This window comes from Nematolebias whitei, chromosome 9 (assembly GCF_014905685.2).
Source record: "Nematolebias whitei isolate Nwh7 chromosome 9, NemWhi1, whole genome shotgun sequence".
Lineage (NCBI taxonomy): Eukaryota > Metazoa > Chordata > Actinopteri > Cyprinodontiformes > Rivulidae > Nematolebias > Nematolebias whitei.
The window spans coordinates 35,072,441-35,085,990 of record NC_056506.1 but is presented as its reverse complement, the minus strand read 5'-3'; the positions used below and the strand labels follow the sequence as shown (position 1 = coordinate 35,085,990).

Genomic DNA, 13,550 nt, shown 5'->3' with positions numbered 1-13,550 from the left:
GTCAAAATGGAACCTTAAAGAAACCAGTTTGGTGTGGTTCAGACTGATGACCTCAGACTCAAAGGTCATGGTCAGGAAAGCTCTTCATGCTACACACTTTGTTCATTCAACAATTTGAAATAATATTTTCTGCATGTCTAAAGAATGTTTTATGAGAATATATTTAATATTTCTGGTGGGAAATGCAAAGTTTACTACAAAAGCTCATGAACAGTGGGGGTATTCATTTATAAATCAGCTTATTTGTATTGAGGAAATTTTACATATGCATAAAATAAAGCAGCAGTGTGATAAGCGACAGTAGAAGCAATAAACGAGCTTGATGTGAGCATTTTTATCAGTCCTGCTTCTTCATTACTCTTTTCAAAGCAGCTCTTGTGCTGTGAGGTCTTGTGTGGGTGGCCAGGTGCGCAGTGCATCTATTGTGTCTGCAGCTGAATTGTGTTTATGAATATCATCATATTGGAAAGACAATGGTGCACATGTACAAGTTACTTTGCTCTGCTCTGGTAAAAGGGCCATTCTTGCATATCATTTGACCAACTTAAACAAATAAAGCTGCTGGCACACATCACTTAAATTTCAATTTTGTATTTCTATTTATAAAGATGCACATGAAGAACAGTAATTTATGCATATATTCATCCTCATTACTGTCCTTTTTCTGTTCCTCGTAATGTCCCCAATTCATGGGAGCAGAGCCTGCAGAAGAGTCTGAGCTCACTGGCTGGAGATGAAATGAAAGAAAGATGAGTCAATTAATGGGAAGCAACAAGAGTAATGCTTTTGGACAAGTGGAATGAAGTGTGAGCATCACATATTGTCACTGCAGACGCACAAACACACAAAAACAGTCATTATGGCTGTGCATCTCTTGGAGTTTCTTACATCTTCTGTAGTTTAAGTAGATGCAGGGGTGTATGTGTGTGTGTATTTCTCCTTTGGTTTGATTATCTTTAAAAATGGTTTATGACATTTTGAGTTCTGCAGGACAGAATACTGAATCATATTGGTAGCACCCCACATTAGATGGTCTTGTTTTCCTTTTCTTTTATTCACGTGACAATACACATCTCCTATACCTGAGGCTGTCTCACCTTCCTTTTAGTTTGGAGTTTCATTTTCTTTCAGCATCAATTTGATTTGGACAGATGATGTGCAGGAAAATAAAAGAGAGACAGAGACAGAGAAAGCCAGAGAGAGAATGAGAGTGGCAGGGTTGTTCATTTTCTTTGAGCCTCTAAATGTGGAAGCATTATTTGCTTTTTAGAGGGTGTTGTTCAGAAGCAGCCGGCTGGAGAGCATTGCTGCTGTACCTAATCGAAACTGAGAGTGTGACGCCCTGATTAGGAACCCAATGAAAGCGTTTTCACACACGCACACACACACATATCAATGCTGCTGGTGTGTGCTCTGAAAATGCCAATATTCTTTCAATTTTCACAGTTTTACTGCCTCGCTATAATGCATACAAAAAGAAACTTTATTTTGAAGACTAGGAGGAAAGTTAAAGTTAAGCTAAATTGAAATTATACCCCATACTTAAGGTCAGGGACATGGAATCCAAATAGGCCATGTTCAAGGCCTCTATTGCGGATGTGGCTTACAGGAGCTGTGGCCTGAAGGTCACTGGTGCCTGTTGGGGCAGCAACCAAAGGACCCACTGGTCGACACCAGCGGTGATGGAAGGCGTCAAGCTGAAAAAGGAGGCCTTCAGGACTTGGCTGTTCAGGAGGACTCCTGATGCAGCTGACAGGTACATGGTGGCCAGAAGGACTATGGCTTCTGTAATTGCAAAAGCAAAAACTTGAGCATGGGAAGAATTTGAGGAAGCCATGGAGAAAGACTTTTGGTCACCTTCAAGGAAGTTCTGGCAAATGGTTCGATGACTCATGAAAGTAAAGCAGACCCTATTCCAGACTGTGCTTGGCTTGGGTGGGGAACTGCTGACTCGAACTGAGGACATTATTGAGCAGTGGAAGGATCACTTTGAGGATCTCCTTAATCCACCCACCATGTCCACCTTTGAAGAGGCGGAGCCTGAGGACTCAGGAGAAGGTGAGTCCATTACCATGGCAGAGATCACCAATGTAGTCAAAATCTCCTCTGTGGCAGGGTGCGAGGGGTAGATGAGATTTGCCCTGAAATGCTGTAGGTTCTATATGATGTTGGGCTATCTTGGTTGACACATCTCTTCCATGTCACATGAAGGACTGGGACAATGTCTGTGGAGTGGCAGACCAGGGTGGTGGTTCCCATTTTTAAAAGGGGGGATGGAGAGTGTGTTCCAAATATTGTGGGGTCACACTCCTCACACTCCCTAGGAAAGTTTAATCCAGGGTGTTGGAAAAGAGTCTCTGACTGACTGTCAAACCTCAGATTCAGAAGGAGCAATGTGACTTTCATCCTGGTTGTGGAACAGTGGGCCAGCCCTTTATCCTGTTGGAGTTGCTAAGTGAGTCATCTTCAGGCTTCAGTGTGCACTGGGGTGGTTCACAGCTGAATGTGAAGCAGCTGGAATGAAAGTCCATTCCTCTAAATCTTAGGCCATGGTTCAGGGTGGGGGTGGGGGGGACTTTGCCTCAGGTGGAGGAGTTCAAGTATCTGGGCTCCTTGTTTATGAGTGATGGGACAGGAGATAGGTTGATAGATTGGGGACTCGTCCTCAGTAATGAAGGCTTTGCGTCGGTTAGTTGTGGTGAAGAAAGAGCTGAATCAAAAGGCAAAACTCAATTTACTTGTCTGTCTATGTTTTGACCCTCCTCTATGGTCATGAGGTTTGGATCGTAATCAAAAGAACGAGATCCCAGATACAAGCGGCCAAAATGGGCTTACTTTGCAGGGTTACAAGGTTAGTATCGCAGCTTTAGAGATAGGGTGAGGAGCTCCATCATCCAGAGGGATCTTGGAGTAGAGCTGCTGCTTCTCTACATCAAAATGAGTCAGTTGAGTTGGTTTGAGCATCTGATTAGGATGCATCTGGGTCTCCTCTTTGTTTTCCAGGTATGCTCCATTAGGCCCCAGGGAAGACCCAGAAGTGACTGGAGGGATGGCGTAACTTCTCTGACCTGGGAACACCTCAGGGTCCCCCAGAACGAGCTGAAAAGTGTCACTGTAAACAAATGACCAATGAAAATTTGACCTCCTTAGAAGTATCCTTAATATTTATCTTCTTCTGCAGAAAGGTAAAGAGTCATGTTTTTGCATGTCTGTGAGTGTGTGTTTGTTTTCCAAACTAGCTCATGGACTACTGGTTAGATTTTATTGAAACTTGCAGAAAATAATTACTTGATGCACATCTAAAACTAATTAACTTTTAAAATGTCCATGCCAACACAGACAACTGGCCTTAAAAAACATAAAAAAACTGCCATACCTCAGTCAGTTTTAGAGATATACAGTGATAATAATTGTCATGATAGTTACTGAGAATCATCCCCAACACAAAATTTAAGAGCTAGTCATTATGCACATCCTTTGCTTAAAACTTTATCATTAACTTTATTCATAACTAGTCAGATTTCAATGAACCTTTCAGAAATTAGTCATTGAATGCAAATCTAAAACTGATTTTTATAGTCTGACCAGTTCAAGATGGTTGCCACAGCTAATCAACATTAGCAACACAAAAAGAGCTGCAATTTTTCATTTATTGAGTATACTGTATATATCAATAAATACTATATTTAATGAAGTAGAAACTGAGAGGCACTCACAACATATAATTGTGCATGACCTCTCGCAATATCACAAGTTCCTTGTTCTTATAAGGAATGATCGGCCTTTTGTTAAAAAATTGCATATCCTTTTAGGGTTTTCTTCACAAAAATAGTTGTGGAAGTTATGCAGCCTTTTCGTAAAGGACAGTCTTATCAGTGTTTGACCTTTATCATTCTTCCCACTGTCCACCTCTTGCTATCTGTTCTTGTTTAATTTTGCTTTCTCTTTTTTTTTTTTACCTTTTACATTTTTGCTTTACTCCCACTTTTGAGTTTAACCCAGTGGACTCAAGCAGCAAACAGTTGTGTTTGCATAAAAAGAGTAAAACAAGAAAGACATAATTAATTTCTTTGTCTATTTCTGTGCATCCACCTGCTCTGTATTCAGAATGATACATGGAGTAAAGTCAATAGCAGTTATTTCTTATCTCACCTCAAAACCACATCCATCCGCCTAGTTTCCCTTCTTAAGTCTTCCATAAATGGATGACTGTGAACACACACTGTTAAATTTAAACCTCTCGTTTTTCACTTCCACAAGTAAATATGTTCACATTTCATCATTTGGCACAACTCTTTGTTTGCTACCAGACAGCTCTTTTGAATTCAAATATTTTATATGCTTAAGCCTTTAAGCTTTTACTTTCCAACATGTAATAAATTGTACTTGATAAGCTTCAGACTCTTCTTCATGTTGCACATTTTGATGCATAATCATGGGATGTCTGTTATAAAAATGCTTGTAGTGAAAAGAAAATCATATGTGATGAAGATGAGTGATAGAGCGGGTGGTCCCTGTTTAAAACTCCCATTCTGGAGGTCTATTATTACACCGATATGATATACTGCACCTCCTGATTTCTGTAGGCTCTGTAGTGGTTCAGAGGAGGAGTGGTCTCTGACAATCTCCACAAATTAAACTTGTGGAGGTCAGGCTTGTGAAAAATTGAGTGTCAGGCATGAAGCTGTGCTGTTCCTCCCATCTAATCTACAAATCCCAGAAAAAAAATCCATTTAACAGCTTAGATATATTAGATGTGTGTTAGGCTTGCAATGCACAGATATCAAGGATTAATGTAATCTAGAAGGGGTCTGATAATAGAATCTCATTTTGTTGGTTCTGATAGATTGAGCTACTTTTACAAGAAGGGCATTTAATTTTCTCTAAGCTCTTTGTGAACAATCTGCTGGTTAAGTGTCACTCATGCCACTCAAGCTGGCTTGAACTCTCATTTCATCTCATCTCAATGAGGATATGTGAAAAAGTCCTTTGAAACAAACAGTCACAAAACAGAAAATAACCCAATATCATCATATTGACATTCAATCCAAACAGACATAAAAATCTCTAAATAGTCACAGCTCAAACTTGTTGTTTGTGCATGTGATTCTATTTCAGAGTCGTGTGGTCTGTGTCCAATGTTTTGTGTTTTTTGATGTGCGTGGAGCTTGATGGTCCTATTAATCCAGGAAAGGGCAATTTAATTTATCACAAATGATTTGTTGCAACTTGCCCTGTTTTACTAAAAATAACCAATGACTATGAAAACCCTTAATCACATTAATATTAGTTTTAATTCTCAGATCATTTCAAGTTCAGTTTTATGATTGGCAAAGCAGGAAAAAAAGTGCAGAAATCAGTGTTGTAGGACTCAAACTTTCACTCCACTTGACAAGCTTACATCCATCTAACCTACTGACCTCCAAATGTTAAAAAAAAAAAAAAAAAAAAATTCTTGTTGATAGTTGTGATCAAACTGAATTAATCTAGGTGTTTAGCATTGGATGGTTGTGTGAATAATGACCTATGTTATGAAGAAGAGAAAAAGAGTAAAATCAGAGAAGAAGACCAAATGATGGAAGCTGAGAAAAGAAGAATGGTGTGAGGAGTTCAGAGAGGAGCTGTTAAAGGCTCTGGGTGGTAAGAAATAACTTCCAGATGACTGGGCTGTTACAGCAACAGTAATTAGAGAGACAGCTATAGGAAGGTACTTGATGTATCATCTGGACAAAAAATGGATGATAAGGAAATCTGATGGTGGAATAGTGAAGCACAGGAAGATATTCAAATAAAGAGGTTAGCCAAGAAGAAATATGACAGTGAGAGGACTGAAGAGAGAAGACAGGAATGTAAGAGATGCAATGTAGAGCAAAGAGGGAAGTAGCAAAGACAAAGCATAAGGCGTATGATGGGTTGTATGGGAGGCTGGACACTAAAGAGGGCATATGCATAGTACTTCAACTTATATTTCATTAACTTCATGCAGACTCTCTCACTGGTACATTTTCATCTTTAAATCACTTCTTGGTCTGCTGCCTTCATACATCTCCTCCTACATGTCTCTGCGTGAGTGTAGCTACTGCGTGCACTCTCAGGACATTATTACCTGCAGTGTTCCCTCAGTGAGGACTAAACTAGGCAAGAGGGCCTTCTCCTACTCCGCTCCTGTTTCCTGGAATACCTTACAAAAACATTTGAAGCTCTCAACCTTGACCTCTCTAAGTGGCTTTAAGAATCTGTTGGACTCCTGGCAGGGACCAATGCAGGCATGTTCCTGTTTTTAGTTTTCTACATTCGCCTTAGAATCTAGCTGTTTTTTGTTACCAGTTTTTTTTTTTTTTTTACCCATCCTATTTGTTTAAAAAAAAAACTAAAAAAAACCTGACCTCCAAACCTTGACCTCCAAATGCATGTGGTAAAACTCACCCAAGTGCTATCAACTATTAGCATAACAGTGATGTCAGAAATGACGGTTTGTAACTCAGGTAAGGTCACGTCGGAAAAATATCTCCGGCTGGGTAGGATGTAGCGAAGCTCAACATAGTCCAAAACTCTTCGGAATCCGACATCCTCAACAACAACAAAAAAACTTCCACACCACCGACATTTTGAATTTTCCTCTCCGCTGTGATCAAATCAGGTATAGGCACGCATGACGTCATCACGTTGTGCTGGCGCTGCAGGAATCTTTGTCACTGGGTTGTCATACAAAAACAGCACCTTTTTATATCTGTGAGTTATTTTGATGGAATGGCCGATGTCTGATATTGAACTTTAACGGTAATATCGGCCGATACCGATACCATGCCAATAATCTTGTGCATCCCTAGTAAATATTATTGTTCTGCCCTGTATCCTGCTTCCTGTTTTATTTATTTAGACCAAATCCCTTTGGACTCCTAAATCTTATTCAAATTTAACTTAAGCAAATATAACATGGCTGTCACAGCTATTAATCAGCACATAAATGGTTATAGCTCCATCAATTTTACAGATATTGAGCTAAACTTTGATGGTACGTAAGAGTTATTCACTAAACATACTCCTTGTGTAACCTCTTACAACACTGTATAAGATGGTGCATGACATGGTCTTTAATATTTGACCAAAATAGCTGCAACTTAGTCATTCCTGAGCACAAGATGACTTTAATATCAAACTCTGGATCAATTAGGTGACATCCATTCCTTCAAGAAAAGCTAGAACTTAATTGTTAGCTTAATTTTAAGTTTGTCTTTCTCGTTTTATCTGTTCCATTTGAACAGAAGTTCTGTGAGTTTTGGATAACTATATTTTTGGGACTTGTCGGTGTCATCATCTTGATGTCCTGTATTTGTGATATTTGTGACCGTCATGGGTTATGAGGACACTCATGCTACATTGAAAGTATAGAAGAACCTCTTCTCGTGCATAAAAATGTAATTGGTCTACAGTATTATTAATCATCCCTGGCTGTTTTGTGATATCAAGATATAAATTCTAGAACTGCTTTTAACAGCACTAAATCTGCACAGTCATCTAAAATAAGCAGCCTACTAGCTTTTTATTTTTATTTTTTACTTTATTCTGTTTTATGCCAGCCCACCTCTCACAGGACATTATTAACAATTTTTACTGCACAGCTATGTCTGGCGGTTTCTGAAACAAACAAAATTGAGCATCCTTATCCTTACAAACACTCATGTTGTGCCAGGCCTCTGATAAGTGATACAGTTCATTGCTACTGAAGTACTTGGAGCAACTCATAGGGTTGAGGAAGGCTTAGAGCCAAGTTCAAACGGTACGGGAGAAGGACATGGAGGGATGAGAAAGAGAAAATGGAAAATATGCTGAAGAGGAGAAGGATTGGAGCAGCAGAGGAACAGATTAAGGGGCAGGACAGAAGGAGGTCTAAATGAGAATATTTCTAAAGTAAGAGATCGAGGAGGATTGACAGGTGAGTGGGTAGATGTGAAGGAAAAATGAAGGCTTAGGAACAACACAGTGTGAAATAGGCAGTGGAATTAAAGTGATTTTAAAGAAATAATGCTGGTAAGTTAAAAAATAAATAAATGGAGCAAAAGGGATATAGGAGAAGGAAGCTGGTAGACTATAAATGTATTTATAATTACCTTTATTTTATTCTAAAAAATACATACAACAACAACAACATAGATTTGGCTATAGGCAACTCAGTACACCTACAGGTACAGTATGTTCCTGTCTCAGACAAACATATAAAGAATGATGCTCTTGACTCCAGCTCGGAGATACCACAATTTGTCTCGTCGCCTTTGGCTGTCTCTCTTCTCCCATTTTACCTAAAGCAAAATCAGGCCTGAAAAGTGGAGAGATTATTTCAGCACAGTGCAGTTTATCACACCAGAGTCATGCTCGGCTATAGATGAGCCTGATAAAGAGGTCATCCAGTACACACCACGGGCTTGTAATGATTTCAATCAAAGATTTTAGTGAACAAAACAAAACAAATAATTCCAAGTAGCTGAAGTGTTCTTAGGTGAACAGCCAGTAAAGCTGAGCTTTTTCATAGTGGACAGGTACTGCTGGCAAATTGTTAATTGTAATCAATGTCATGTATAAAAGCAGTAAATTTTACTTGAATGCATTTGACAGCTCCAACAGAACAGTGTAGACAAGCTCCAAAAAGCATGCAAGGAGAGATTAATACGCCAATGACCAAACAAAACCACTTCAGTGTGTTTAGCTTTGTATGTTCATATGGCCTAAGAAGATCGTTCTAAATCAATAATAAAAAAGCCTAATATGTTAATGCATCATGAATTTTAGTCTCTGAGAACTTGAGATATCCTTCTAACAACCTTTTTTGTGTAATTCACTTTCATACCCCAAGTTTTAATAGTATTTTCTTGACACAATTGTAGTGGTAGCTGAGCTCAGGTTAATCTTATTCTGATGATATTTTAGCAGCCTTGACTGCAGGTGCAGTTTGTCCTCTTCTTATGAATTTGATACTGTATATAAAAAAAACACCTTGAGGGAATTTGTCCAATTCTAGGCAAATATATATAAACATTGAAGGATAATCTGATTTAAAACTTTGTAGTTAAAATATGCAATGACCTCACATAAAAATATTATAATAATCTGACTGAGAAGCAATTTTCTTGCACGTCGTCAGCCATCTGGCTTCTATAAATCTGCAAGATAAACAGAGAAGGTGAGTTGAACATCCGTCCGTCCGTCCATCCATCCGTCTATCTAAACATAGATTTTTGCATGTTCTTTAGCTTTAATAAAAGCCAGATAAGTTGTTTAATAAATCATTGAAACTACTATACAGATTAGGTCATTTTGTGACAGATTAGCAGTAGATTACAGTCCATTTTAGGCCACATTACATACTGTCAGCATAATAGGAACGATGATAACAGGCAACTTATTTTGCAAACTCTTTTCTGTGAGATTTGTATGTCCTATTCAAGATGTGTGCACTAACATTGCACTGACTGACAAAAAGAAGATGTTACTCTTCTGAGCTCCTTGATATGTATGTGTATGTGGTCAGTGTGTGTCTATACAGGGGTTCTGGAGTGTGTGGATGCAGCAACATGAGCAATGATGCATGGCTCATTCGTCCTCTGTGCAGGACACTGGATGATGAGCCAATCACTGGAGCTGATGGGGCGGGATGAGTGATGAGAGCTCTATCTCTCAGTGGAGAACGATACTGAGGGAGATAGATGATGTGTGTGTTGATGCAGACGGGGCTGCTCTCTGCCTGGCATGACCACCTAACACCTGAGACCAGGGCCAAGCCAGAGCAGCCAATCACAGCTGATACAAGCATCATTTTCAGCATTGCATATATAGTGGAAATTGCCTCAGCACAAATCCTGTGCTAAATGATGGTTTTAAAAAAAAGCTATAGTTACTATGTGGAAAAAACAGTTCTCGCTAAAGTGTGTTAATTTAAGCCTCTGTTTCATCAGTTCTAAATTAGCGACTCATGCGTTAGAGCACGTCATGATTTTCGAAAATAACTTGACAAATGAGCCTCATGTTCTCTCCAATTACCCCACTCCAACAGTTTCTGAGAAAATCAATAGTAATTTTATTTTGTTTCATTTTGTTTTAGACCTGTGCACACAGCTGAAATGGAAACAGTTTCGAACATTATTGGTACATGCATTAATTTTATTCTTAGTTCTTGTCAGCTTCAGATTTACAGGAACAAAAAAAAAAATCAAACAATAAAACATATTCCAAACTCCCTACTTTTGCAGTGGATGTGTTATGACGAATAAAAGAAGTCAGCAGCAAACTCCTCTGATCTCTGCAGCTCTATATTTATATGCAAACAGATTCACTCATCTGATAAAGAATTAAAATAGTTAGTAAAACCTCAAAGTCACCACCATAATGTTCTCACAAAGCCGAGCATGTGTAATCTGTCAGGTTCCAGCTAGCACTTAGGAGTCACGTCTGAGCCTGCACTAAAAAAATCAGAGGGCTTGTCTCGATGTCTGCGGTGTCGAGATAAACAAAACAATGAGGCCTGCCCATTTGTTAGTGTGTTTGTTTCTGCCTGTGCACTTCTCAATAATTAGCTTTCAGGATAATGCAAGCCTGAAGGAGGTCACGTTTTAGTTTAGTAATCATATACTCACTGCCATCTTTTTCTTAGCTCTGCTATCTCCTGCTTTTATTCAATGCTCTCATTTCAGACAGTAATTGCAAACTGAGACCAGTGACAGAAAAATGAGAAAGAAGAAAAAAAACATATTATCCAAGCACAACAGACCAAATCCATACCGTATTTTTATTTTGTAACATAAATTATTCTGAACTAAATAGGGACACATTCATACACTTGCACATCTCATTAAACTGTAATGCTTTTTACTAGTTTGAAGCAAAAAACCTATGATAGTCAGTTAAAGAAATACCAAAATAGTCAAGATTGTGTTTTATTTTTCATGACTGCCTATAAGTCCCAAAGATGTGTAAAAGTTGACACATTCATTCAACCTTTATTTATACAGGTTAATCCCACTGAGCCTCAGGGACTCATTTACAAGAGAGACCTGATTTTTAACAAATAGTGATGACAACAGTGGATAACAACAACGACAACAATAGACAATCATAAAGTATGCATACAATTTTTTTTTTAACATCTGAAAATAAAATGGTAATTAAAAGGATAATTAAAAGGAAAAGTAGTGTGAAAAAAAAAAAAGCTAGATTGTAAGGCAGTGTAGAAAACGAAAAACAGGAACATGCCTGCATTGGTTCTTGCCATGAACTTAACAGATTTTTAAAGCCACTTAGAGAGAGGTCAAGGACGAGATCTTCAGATCTTTTTGCAAGATATTCCAGAAAACAGGAGCAGAGTAGGAGAAGACCCTTTTGCCTAGTTCAGTCCTCACTGAGGGAACACTGCATGCAATAATGTCCTAAGCGTGCATGCTGTAGCTGCACTCACGCAGAGACATGTAGGACATTTCTATTGACATTGGTTTATATATATATATATATATATATATTCTAGCACCATATTAGTTTAAATTAGTTCAAACCAAACAATGGAACAGTCATGTAAGATGTTAATTAGATTTATAGGACTGCCAAACAGAGACTTAAGGGCCACTTTTTACAAAAGTGGAAATGCTAATTATGCAAAATGCCTATTTGTAATCTTTAAATTGAATTTAAAAAATAAGTTTAAAAAGTATTTTTTGCTAGAAAACCAGGAGCAGAGATGAGCTATTTTGAGTTTAGCTTAGCTAATCATGAAATACTGTAGATTAATGGGATACAGAAGTTTGAAGAGAAAAAAGTTGTAATTTGTGTGAGGGCAATTGGTTTAGGATACATTTTAATCTATCGACTGAATTTAGGATTATAATGATAATGCTAAATATAAATAAAACTTCTCAAAGCCTTGTTAACTCCCCCTCTGTGTATAAACTGGTGCTTAGGATAGAGTCTGAGAATGTGGATGGGATCTGTGGATTTGGAAACTTTTTGAAGATTGCACCTTTGATTTCATCTGAAATTGGTGGACCTCCTACAGTAAATGTGAACTCAGAATTACAAACACGTAGTTTGTGAGAGAAATGCAGAAAAAAAAATTAAACGAGAGGCCATGCATGTGTCTATGTTACCTTTACTCTTCTCTGATCTCTCTTATTATCCACTTTTGCCTGTGGTCAAGCTGTCTTTGCTCCCCTGTGAAATAAGAAGGCAGACAAGAGTGAATTTCCCGCTGAGTGAGTACAGTGATGTGTTCTCAAGTGTCCTCTGTCAGTGCTCACAACACTGCTTATATAAGCTGGAGACAAACTGGTGAGGACGAGAGAAAAGGAGGTTGCAGAGGACAACAAAAGAACACGACAGGAAGAAACTGTCAGGCAGGCAGTGAGGGAAATGGAGGGTGAAAGACGAGGGGAGCAGTCATCATAGAGTCTGACTCATTCGGAGCTGGATATAGTGCAGAGCTGAGAGGCATGCAGATAATACGACATCTTGAGAACAATTACATCCCTTCAAGCCAGGCTTAGCTTCATAATGTGGGGGAGATTGAGCTGGTCGTTACAGAACTAAACTAAAACTTAGTTTGCTACTTTGTTCTGATGGCCCAGAATAAAATTATATTTACTTTAGTTCTCAGTAATATTTCAAGATGTCTGTTTAAACCAGATGCACATTGATCAAACTCTATAAATGACATTATGCATGATCTCATACAATATTGTGAGATTTTGCCAAGATGTGTAAATGCTCAGAGAATGTGTTGAGGATGACTGTGTGCTACTAACAAACCAAAACTAGCTCCAGATTGTGAAATTGACTGAGATATAGCCATTTTTGTGTTGGCTAATGTTGATTATCTGTGACATCGATCGAGCTGCGGCCTGTTTATGCTGCTCGTCATGAGGGTTCTTAAAGCTGTGCCGAGTCTATTCTTTGTTGGAGCGTTGAATTTCACAGTTGATTCTCGTGAGCTCTGGTGTTACCTTCCTTAGAGAAATCCTTCCTCTCTGTGTGGATCTCCATGCTCACCGTTCTTCATTTGTTGTCTTACAACATGGTCTTTTCCCTCAGCAAATGCCACTGTGGACACTCCAGCCAGCCAGCCATCCATCATCCATACCCACTTCTTCCTTTTTGGGTCGCAGAGGTCATTGGTGCCCAGGCCCAGCTATCACTATACGAAAGGTGGGGTACACCCTGGACTGGTCAAGAGTGCCACACAGAGACACGCACCCTCACAAACAAGGAAATCCAATCAGTGTCCACTCTCCAAGCCACTCCCTGCCTCTCTCACACAATCAAGTCACTTGTGTTGTACTCACCTTGTCCGCATCATGGAAAACCTTGGAAGAACCTACAAACTGATGAAAACTCACCTTCATCCAACGTCTACCTTTTCTCACACAGACAAATTTAATTACTTCTTCCTGCAATTTTCAAAATAAAATCAGTTTTTACTCATGCTTGTTTCCTGTGAAGGTCTTTTCATCTCACTCAATGAACTCTGCTAAACCACTGAACACAATATGGCAGGGTTGATGCCAGCAGTTAAT

The 13,550-nt window shown here is 38.8% G+C and overlaps 1 protein-coding gene across 1 annotated transcript in view; it reads left to right on the top strand.

The window, feature by feature from the left end:
* Positions 1–1,574: 1,574 nt before the first annotated feature.
* The window catches only part of LOC119414241, a 30,553-nt gene continuing 18,577 nt past the window's right edge, over positions 1,575–13,550 (top strand). Inside the window, exons 1-2 of the mRNA XM_037681339.1 lie at positions 1,575–1,787; positions 1,920–2,058. Of these exons, the coding sequence (XP_037537267.1) occupies positions 1,575–1,787; positions 1,920–2,058 (352 nt within the window). The remainder of the gene's footprint in view (positions 1,788–1,919; positions 2,059–13,550) is intronic.